General features: G+C 34.8%; 1 protein-coding gene across 1 annotated transcript in view; it reads right to left on the bottom strand.

Annotated features, from left to right (window-relative positions):
* LOC107707639 (ubiquitin-conjugating enzyme E2 E2) overlaps positions 1 to 11,056 on the bottom strand; it is a 38,883-nt gene that overhangs the window by 25,214 nt on the left and 2,613 nt on the right. The window contains exons 2-3 of the mRNA XM_016511717.1: positions 6,992 to 7,174; positions 2,979 to 3,029 (exon numbers count right to left, since the gene is read on the bottom strand). Of these exons, the coding sequence (XP_016367203.1) occupies positions 2,979 to 3,029; positions 6,992 to 7,167 (227 nt within the window). The 5' untranslated portion in view covers positions 7,168 to 7,174. The remainder of the gene's footprint in view (positions 1 to 2,978; positions 3,030 to 6,991; positions 7,175 to 11,056) is intronic.

Here is an 11,056-nt window from a genome sequence, read left to right as displayed (position 1 = left end):
GAACAGCCACAGGCTCAGCACCCGCCTACTTCCACTCACTGCTACGAATCTACATCCCCTCCAGAATTCTGAGATCCGCTAGTGAGCGACGCCTCGTGGTACCATCACAGAGAGGCTCAAAATCACTTTCCAGAACATTCTCGTTCACCGTTCCTGGCTGGTGGAACGATCTCCCCACCCCTATCCGGAATGCTGAATCCCTGACCATTTTCAAGCGACAGCTGAAAACTCATCTCTTTCGAAGCTACTTGACTTCATCATCATAAAAAAAATAAAAAAATAAAATAAATTCTCTCCCTTTAACTATTCCTTCTCTTTCTAAGGTAAATAAGGGTGACATCTAGTGGAGAAGACTAATGATAAGATTATCATTACGTTAATCAGATCTCATTTTAAATGTGTGCTGAAATAAATCCCGGAAAAGATCGAGTCGCGGCTTTTGAGAATCGATATCGAATCGACGTCATTTTAAAAAACGATTAATCGAAAAATCTATTTTTTTGCCCAGCCCTAGTGTGTAACACTGAAAAGTCTGTCACTAAACTGGATAGCTGGCCAAACAGAGCACACCTCGCTTTTCAGACCGATGAGCTTTGTAAAAATCGACGCATTTCAGAAAGGCGGGGCATAGAGGAGAAACAATAATGTACATTATGTGGAAAATAATGTGTTTTTTGAACCTTAAACCGCATAAACGCATTGCATTACACCAAATAATGTTCTTTTTATCAACATCATATGACCCCTTTAATGTATGTCCTGTCGCCTGATCACAACTCACGGCGTCATTCACTCGCTGTGAAACTACAGCTGCTTCCACAACAGCGTAACACTCACAATATGCTGCCAGAAAAAAATTGTATTTATTCCAGTCTCGAACGGCGCCTGTTGTTCTCTTTGTTGACAAAATCCTATTACCATCGGTTCAGCTCACAGGTACAAAACCTGTGCACAAATATCCAAACAACACTTACAGCTTTCTTTTGCAGCCGGGATCAACTCTATATCAATTTGGAGACGCTCTTATTGATATGGGAAGAGTTGAATGGAAAGCACTCTCACAAAAACAGCACCACTCAATTCTCGCTTGTATCTCGCCAACAGCTTACAAAGTAAACATGATTTATTATTACATTGGCATCTGGTGCTTCATTCGTCTGGCAGAAGGGACACATTTATCAGGTATGAATGAAGTTAGAGGATGAAAAGAAACCACGATATAAGATATGATCCGTAAGAACATCCCTCACTGTCACAATAATATCTAAAAGTGAAGATTTCAGCGTGTTTGCTCCAAGCTATGAATGTGATAACGCCGAATATGACCGCTTTATCAGTGATCTCCAGTTACAGTCACTGATGTATTCTGAAAGCACTGATATTATCTTTAAGACGTGGATATTGTTGGATAATCTAAATAGAAACAGTGGCACTTCGGAGTGGAACTCACACCGTTTGTGCTCCACTCATGAATGATGTGCTATTACAGACCACAGATGATAAAACAGGTGAAGAAATCGCTATTTAGGGAAATAAATCTACTAACAGCTGCCTATGGATAGTGTGCATTTTCTTTTATCGATTTTTTTAGTAAATATTACAACAATAAGAGTAGAAGTTGTTCAGAAAATAATTTCATTTATGACTCGTCACATAACTCAAGAAACAACTGCCTGTGGATGTATAAATGCCATTATATAATAATAATAATAATAATAATAAATCAGTTTAAAAAAGGGGGTTAGAAATACAGATGTTTTAAAAAATATTAAAAAAAATTTTTATTATTAAAATAATAAACAAAAATACATAAAGATTCAAAAATAAATGAATAAAATAATAAAATAATACTTATTATAACTAAAACATTCATTAATTATTAAATAACACCAATAATAATAATTATTAAAGAAAGTAAAAAAATAAGTAAATTAATTTATGACACCAAACAAATCATAACTTTCTGTGGATGTATAAATGTCATTATATAATTGTAGTAAACCTGTTTAGAATATGGGATCAGGAATACAGATAAATGTTTTTAAATAAAAAAAATAATAAAAATAAATAAAATATTTAATATATATTATAAATACAAAACATTAATAACAGTATTTATATTACTAAACAAATAAATAAAAAACAACAACAACTATTATTAAATCAAGTGATTATATGAATCAGTCAATCTTGTCTGATTTCAATCCATTGTATTTTTTCATTAAGCTGTATCTAGCTTGCTAGATATTAATCATTAAAAACAACGACAACAACAAAACACCACCTTAGCAACCGTATGTCAATGCCCTGGAATTCACCCACAAACACCTAGCATCGTAGTGGTGAGATCTTAATCCAAATAGATCCGCGATACACAAACGTATTATCCCATCTCTCTCACGTGACGCTCAGGATCGCTCGGAAATGTAGTTTCTAAACGCAAGGGCTAGTGGGTAATTATTCTCCTGATACAAACATGAGGGCAATCAATGACAATGTCAGTTCCAGTTATGTGCTTTATTAAGGTCTGGTTTTCCTCGGCAGCCCCCCGGGGAGCCCCAGTCACTCATCCAGCACATGTGGCAATATTACATATATATATATATATATATATAAATAAATAAATTAAAAAGAACAAATTATAATTTCTTTCATAATAATAATAATAATAATTATAATTATTATTGTTTTATTAGCATTATTACAGTTAAATACAAATTATATAATGTATACAAAAACATGAGGGCAAATCAATGACAATGTCAGTTCCAGTTATGCGTTTTATTAAGGTCTGGTTTTCCCCCGGGGAGCCCCAGTCACTCATCCCGCAACGGCACATGTGGCGGCTCTCTTCTCACTCGCCCGCCTGACAGCCTCATCAACACACAATAACCATTATCCTCTCTCAGCCATTATCTCTCTCTCCCCGGCGGAGGCCAGCACAAAGAGCAGCACGTTTACAAACAGCAGACGCTTACCTGCAGTTCGGTGGAGGGTCAAGTGTGATTTCTGCAAGCTCCTTCTGAATCCTGCAACACAAGAAAGCATTCATTTATTAATTCCGCAGAGATCGTTCATTTAAAAGGCCACGTACATGCAGATGCTAAATATGGTTAAATGCTTCCATTTTATTCTGTACACACACTCAGAGTTTGGTTATTTATGTGAGTGACAATTACATTCATTATATATACACACACACACAATAATAATAATAATAATAATATAAATAAATATAATAAAATGTAAGCATTACATTTATTTAGCAGAATCTTTTAAGCAACTTACAAATGATAATGATGATTATTTATTATTATTAAATAAAATAATTATAAATAAAGCATCAATAATAATACTAATAATAATAATAATAATAAACAATAATAACAATTGGATTCTATAATAATTAAATATTATTCAATAATAATAATATAAATAAATGAATTGTATATTAAATGTTTTGTAACTGCATGCAATTTATTTGTAAATAAATTATTTGTAATCTGAATTTATTGCATAATTGGAATGCAACACAAACGGAGTTGTTTTTATGATTGTTCATTCTTCCTCAGAATTAACAATCATTAGCATCTATACTTGCATAAAGACTCTTAAAAAAAAAAATCATTGTAATGTATATGAAATCGATTTTAAAAAATGCCTCACACCAAACAGGATAAACCAGTCATGTTTCTCATTCATAGCTGTCAAATTGAGCATCGCAATTTCCTGTAAAACACTTTTAAATGCATTTAAATGTAGCTTTTCAGCGAGTAGGTGATCTAATAGATTTCACCATTTTCAAAACGTACATTTATCCGTCACTGCACTTCTTCTGCGAGTGATACCTGTTTGTTATCTCAGAGGTCAAAGCGAGCGAAGGCGTGCGAAATCAAGCGGTTTTTCATTTCCAAGAAAAGTGACTCACACACACACAGTAACTGCGACCATCAGGTCTGTTATTTAAACGCACGTTTCCTTCGACAGTCAGCTACAACAGGAAACCATACATCATCAAAACATCAACCTTGAGTAGTGGCTCGCTATTCGTGGCTGTTTAAGCCGCACTATATCACTGAACAGCAACAATAAGAGTAAGCTGTTCAGAAGATAAATTGATTTATGACAGCAAATTGACTTATGACATAAAAGTAATTGCTGTGCATGCATAAATGTCAATATGTAACTGTATTACACCTACCATTTAAAATTAGGCTCGGCAATAAAGATATGATTTTTACAAATATTTTATATAATATTAATAAAAAATAATAAATACAAATTATATACAAAAATAAATAAATAAATATTACATATATATATATATATATATATAAATAAATAAATTAAAAAGAACAAATTATAATTTCTTTCATAATAATAATAATAATAATTATAATTATTATTGTTTTATTAGCATTATTACAGTTAAATACAAATTATATAATGTATACAAATTATTTAATAAATAAATTATATAATTTCCTTAAATATTATTATTATTACAAAATAAATACAAATGATATATTGTAATATAAACTATAAAAAAATAGTTATTTTTAATGTTTTTATAATAATAATAATAATAACAATAAATAATAATAGTATACAATTAATTTGTATGTTCTTGATAACATCTGAATTTATTGCATAATCTGACAATTTTAATTGTTTTTAACTTTGTTCATTATTTCTTCCACAGAATTAACAAACGTTAGCATCCATAATTTCATAAAGACTCCCCGTTTCACAGAAAAAAACCCAACTACATTTGGGGTTTGGATTTGGAACGTCATGAGGGTTAGTGAATAACTCTCATTTTTGAGTTTACTATTCCTTTAACAAACAAACCACAATCATTTAGCCGAATCGGAGTCGATTCCTGTTGGTAGTAAAAACGCACAAGCTAATGGTTTTCATTTGGAGGCCTAAAACATCAACAGAGTTTTCTTTCATGAACAAACACTTTTGATGTTGACGTCTAAACCCTGAGGGTTCTCAAATTGTGTAACATCAAGCACAGCCAAAAACCATCCTCAGCCCAGATCGGCCTGCTTGGATCTTGATATGCACTCGAAAGCAGACGGAACAGGATGCTGCAGTCACTGTTAGAGAAAGCACCGCGTCCCAGGCAAAGCTTTGCTCAACTGATTGCATAATGCCATCGTACTGCAGTCAGGCCTTCAGAGAATCTACAGTGTTGCCAGCGAGGCCCGTTCACAGAATTAATGTGAAGCGTGTAGAGAACGACAGAAATGCAGTGAAGCAAACTTCAGCGTGCTCCAATCATCTGCAAACAAATGTAGCATTCATACATCCTTTAGAGCGACTGCACAGATCCCTCCGGTGTAAAAGCATCCAAACATGTTATTTTGTTTGCAAGTTGAAAGCTTTGACACTGAGAGGTTTTTACACTTTTCTTATAACACAGACCAGTGCATCTCGACTGATGGGCTGCGGGTCTTTTCTTACAGGGTTGGTTGGTTCGTACTTTAACGCCATGCCAGATTCCCTGGCCATTTTCATTGCGAGTAACAAGCTGAAATAGTACAAAAGAGCAATTTAAAAACCTATATCAGGTTTTTGAAGTTTGCTTTGGATGGACAGTCTAAAATTAATTCAGGGTTGACTGTTTGCAGAGTAATAGATCTTCCTAAGAGAACTTAAACCAGCACAATTTAATAACATTTTTCTTTTCTAACAGGGAAAACTAACCATATAGGCTAATCATGCAAAGTTAGGCTAGTGAAATACATAAACTTGTCAACTATTAAAAAGGAAGAAAAACAACTAACAAAAGCCATGGCGTCGAATCCATCACTTAGTAGAAATTAGCCAAATCATAGCGATGCCAAGATGGACAGGTTGTGTGACATTTACATTTATGATTCTGCAGACAAAAGAGGCACAAAACCAAACTAATTTAATATGGGTTCATCATAGTAATGTAGATGTTGTTCCTATAGTGTTTAATTTTAATTTGTTTATATGATAAACAATTTTGCTGCTGTTGGTTCACTACTTGATGCTAAGTCAAGACACCTTTATTTATAAATTATAATAAATTACATTTATTCATTTGGCAGATGCTTTTATCCAAAGTGACTTACAGTTGAGGAATACAACAAACGATTTACATTTAGTCATTTAGCAGATGCTTTTATATTAAATAACAACAACAACAACAACGGTTTAATCCAAAGCGACTTAGAAAAAAGGAACAAAACCATTAACAAAACCAGACGACATTGAATACTGGTTCACGTTAATAACTTTAGATATAGTTTAGGATTCATTTCGATTGCTTAAAGGCAGAGTAAGTGATTTCTGGTAGCCAATGTTGATAGACAGACTTTAGCTGTTGCGGCGCAGACACTGTGTTACTCACCTATTGAGAAGAAACAAAGCAACCTCGGCGTCCGATCGCAGGCCTCGCTCCTTGAGTTCTCTCCAGCGCTGGAAAGCTGATCCGATATTTTCACGGGTCCTACTTCTTGCCTTATCTTTCCGCAGACGTTTTCCTCTTTTGTTTTTTTATCCGCCATCTCTATCTTTCTGTCGCTCGGCTCGGCTAATGTCCGTCCCATGCACTGAACGCGCTCTCCTCCACATCACGAGTAGACACGCCCCTTATTGCTGATTGGCTACAAGTTTGTTTTGCGATTCGGCCCGAATCAGTTTTCTAAAGTGTTTTTGAAAAATCACATACCCTGCCTTTAATTGTGTGTGAAAAACAATTTTGGTGCTGCTGGGTCAATCTCAAGTCAAATCAAGTCAGCTTCATTCATAAAGCGCTTTTATACAATACAGATTGTTTCAAAGAAGCTTCAAAGTAAAATAACAGAAGCAATGCAAACTTCAAAGCCAAATTCTGCTGTAAAGCAGCACCAACAAGACATTAGTGTCAATAAATTTCCAATAACGTCCAAAACGCCAATTTGTGCACCACTAAAGCAGATTTGTTAAAAAAAGCAAACAGCCAGAGCGTTACCTCTTGGCACTGGTGGAGAGTTTGGCCGCGGTTTTACTGGAGATCTTGGTCTCCTTCTTCTTGGGCGCAACCAGATCACGCTCCTGCTGAGGAGGTGCCGTCTCCCGCTGCTCGATATCTGAACTCCCTCCGCTTGTGCTGGGGCTATCATCTGGTCTCTGCACCTCACTAGACATCTTGGCCCTGGAAAAACAACAGAATTCACACACGATTGCATTAGCAGACTGCCGGGTGAAGTCACTGGGGTATGAAGTCAATAGTTGTCTTAATTCCAGCTGCGCTGAATTAAGACAAATAAAACGGTGATCCCAACTGAAATAGAAGGCAGAGGAATAGGATTAATTCTTAACAAGAGGCTTTTTACTCTACAATGCTAATTACATTGAGCTGTAATTAATAAACAGCATTTCTAGGGTTGCATACAACAGCTAACAATCCCACAAAAACACATTTCCAAAATGATGAACAAAAACTAATTTCTGTGTAAATCATCCATAAAAACATGTCACATTCATTTTAGTGCAACCATTTACGCAATAATAGTTTTACAAACAATTTACAGATAACTTTGTTCTTGCTTCAAGTATGGTTGCAAAAAGGTGAAAATATTTCCAGTAAATTTCGGAAACATTTTTTGGAATATTCCAGGGATTTTTGGAAAGTTTCCGGAAATGTTCCACCCCTTTGCAACCCTAGCTTCAAGGCCAATTTTATTTATTTTTTTTCCCATAACATTAGACCTTCTCGCTTTCTTAAAGCACATTTCTGGGGCCTCACATATAAAACTGTGCTTAGATTGCAACCTAAAGGTATGTATGCACAACATTTTGATGTCAGATTTTGCATTTGTAAAACCAATAATTTTATATGGAAATTTTGGGGGAAGACACATGCGTGGTTTTATAAGTGAAATTTTGTGCATTTGCAAAATCTGCCTTCTGTGTGTACACATATCTTTAGGATGAATTCACGTTTTTAATACACATTTCTGGGGCATCTTATATAAAAGTTTGCCTAGATTTCATCCCAAAAGTGTGTGTACGCACAAAAGACAGATTTTGCATATGCACAAAATTTCCCCCGAATTTACCACAATTGGAGCATATTACACCTATTTTCACTATGCATAACCTCATCTACTTATAAATTCCATATGCATATCTGATAAATATATAATCCCACAAAACAGAATTGCTTAAAGAATGAACCAATTTATTATCTGTGTAAAAGATTAAACTGTCATTTAAATCAATGCAACAACAAAAAATGGTTTTACAAATTATTTTCATTCTGTTTTTGTTTCATGAAACAGGCGTAATAATTTTAAAGTCAACAAGAAATAAAAATGTACTTTAATGTACTATTATTATCTTATTGCACATATTATTCCAATAACAATAATATGTAAAGCATTTTTACTTTTCACATTTCTCAATGGATTAAATCTTTTTTTCCTCATTGAATTTTCATTTTTGCACATACACGTCCAATTATGAAGTTGAAGGTCTTACAAACAGCATTATACACAGACTTGCATCCCTTTAGCTAGATTAAGACGGTCATCATAACGTGGCCCCACTTTTCATTCAGGAGGAATTTCAAGCAGGCATTTCCTGTACAGTCACAGGAAGTAGACTGAAATGAAATAATACCCTACAATTTTTTCCCAGACGTTTGATCACCGTCAAATCATGATTTAGATGTTTATCTGATCTGCGAGGGTGCTGCTGCACTTTCTCAAATGACGAGCAGAAATTCTTTCTGATGTTATCAGAAGATGTGGCGCCGAGGAAAACCCTCTGATCACAGGCTTTAAAAGCCACACGAGTCCAGCTAATAAATACCTATGGAACCTGTGCTCTCAGCTCAGCATTTAAACCAAGATAAAAGATGCATGATGCTGAGAGAGCACCAATGCATACTGAGAAAAGAGACCTCGCTTTAAAGTTGCCCAAGTCTGAGTGTTCACGGGATGAAGTCTGAATTAGGTCACCTCTTTTTCAGATCCAAGTCGTAAATGATCACAGATACACCAACAGGAAGGTATTAACACTTCAGAGAGTGGATTTTACGGGTCAACTCGTTTTGCGATAATGTGGGAAATGAGTCATAAAACATTTCAATTGCAGCGCACATGCTGTCATGCCAGTGAGTTAATGGCTCCGAGTCCAAATACAGTCGGTGTGCTTCGTTTTTTTTTTTAGACACAATACTGTCAGTTTACGGTCCTGCTGGAGTTATTTCCCTTCAAATAGAGCGTGCTTCATTCCAGTCACTGATAAATCACATCAATGTGTGAGTCTCGGGTTCTGTTTAGCGACCTTTAGTCCCTCGTTCACTCATTCAGAAGTAAATGTATCTTAATGCTTAAGATCTGGACTGAAATTAAAAGGCTAAACCTCTCGCGGCCCACACAAACTTGACCGTTGAGCAAGAAAAGCAATTCAGCCCTTTAATATACACACTGTAAAGTAGAATAAGAACGATTTTTTTTCATGAATCATACCATTATACACATACATACATACATACATACATACATACACAAACATACAAATATATTACCAAAACAAAACACAAGTGTGTGTGTATATATTTTATACATATACAGTAGGATATATAGGCCTATATATATTAGTGCTGTCAAACGATTAATTGCGATTAATCACATACAAAATAAACGTTTTTGTTTGTATGCATACATACATACATACACAAACATACAAATATATTACCAAAACAAAACACAAGTGTGTGTGTATATATTTTATACATATACAGTAGGATATATAGGCCTATATATATTAGTGCTGTCAAACGATTAATTGCGATTAATCACATACAAAATAAAAGTTTTTGTTTGTATAATATGTGTGTTCTGTTCATTTATTATGTATATATTAGTACACACACACATACAGTATATATTTTCAAAATATTTACATGTATACTATTTACATGTTTGTTTATATTCATAAAATTTATATTATAAATAAATATATTTAGTATATAAACATAACATTTTTCTGAAATATATACTTGCACGTGTTAGGGGTTGAATGACTTTTGATTTTTTGAAGTCGACTCTTATGTGATGAAAGTCGAGTGGAAGTCGACTAGTCGCTGATGACGTCATTAATGAACAAATAAGTCTGGAGCTGTGACAAACACCTTGTGCACAACTATGGCATATGACACAGCGCTACCCACATGGCTGTTGCTCCTATAACAGCTTTTTTATCAGTTATTTTGTCTTTGGGTCGTTATATTTCTCACAGATTTCTGCTCATTCTAAATCAGATACAGATAAAGTAGCACAGTAAAGATTACATTAATATGAATGCATTAGTGAGAGCGACTGCGTGTGTGAATTAATTCTACCTGGCAGCGTCTCTCTACTAGTAGTGAAGCTGTGGAATTTAGTTATTAAGAAATATAGTTATAGTATTTATAGTAAATATAGTATATTTTCAGTTTCTAAGCTATTTTATTGAGAAATCACAGAACAGTGTTCATAATACATTTCCGCGCTGAATGATTCTGTGCGCGTGATGTACGAGCTACTGTCTGTAGCCTATGTGTGTGCGTTACAGTGCAGCAGCGCATTAGATTAGAACGGCGATTAACTTACCTGTACAATAAGCTGTTTAAAACGTGCATTCTCCCATTCAATTTCGAGCATCCAGTAATATAAATCACACGTCTTGTGGAGCGCTTTCAGAGTATGCATTTATTGGTCATTTGAACTGTTTGGAAACGGAGCATAAATGTGGAAGTCCTTCAAAGATTTCTTATCCTGTTGCGCCCTCTATAGGACCAGCGACTAGTCGACGTCAAGCTTAAAGCGGCATGGCAGAGCATTGAAGTCGATTAGTCGGTGCAACCCCTACCGCACACATTGTTTGTCCACAGAATAATTACACATTATTAAATAAAAAGCATCCCCACACGAACCTCCACCTCCGCCAGCAGGACCTCAATTTCAGACTAAGTAAAGTTTTTTTTCTTCTTTGTGCTCGTCATTCTCAAGCATAGAAATTCGGATATTGGCGTGTGCTCTTTTAT

This window comes from Sinocyclocheilus rhinocerous, unplaced genomic scaffold (genome assembly GCF_001515625.1).
Source record: "Sinocyclocheilus rhinocerous isolate Xijiao unplaced genomic scaffold, SAMN03320098_v1.1 scaffold235, whole genome shotgun sequence".
NCBI classification, from domain to species: Eukaryota; Metazoa; Chordata; class Actinopteri; order Cypriniformes; family Cyprinidae; genus Sinocyclocheilus; species Sinocyclocheilus rhinocerous.
The sequence above is the reverse complement of the archived record's forward strand: the minus strand, read 5'-3'. Positions and strand labels throughout refer to the sequence as shown.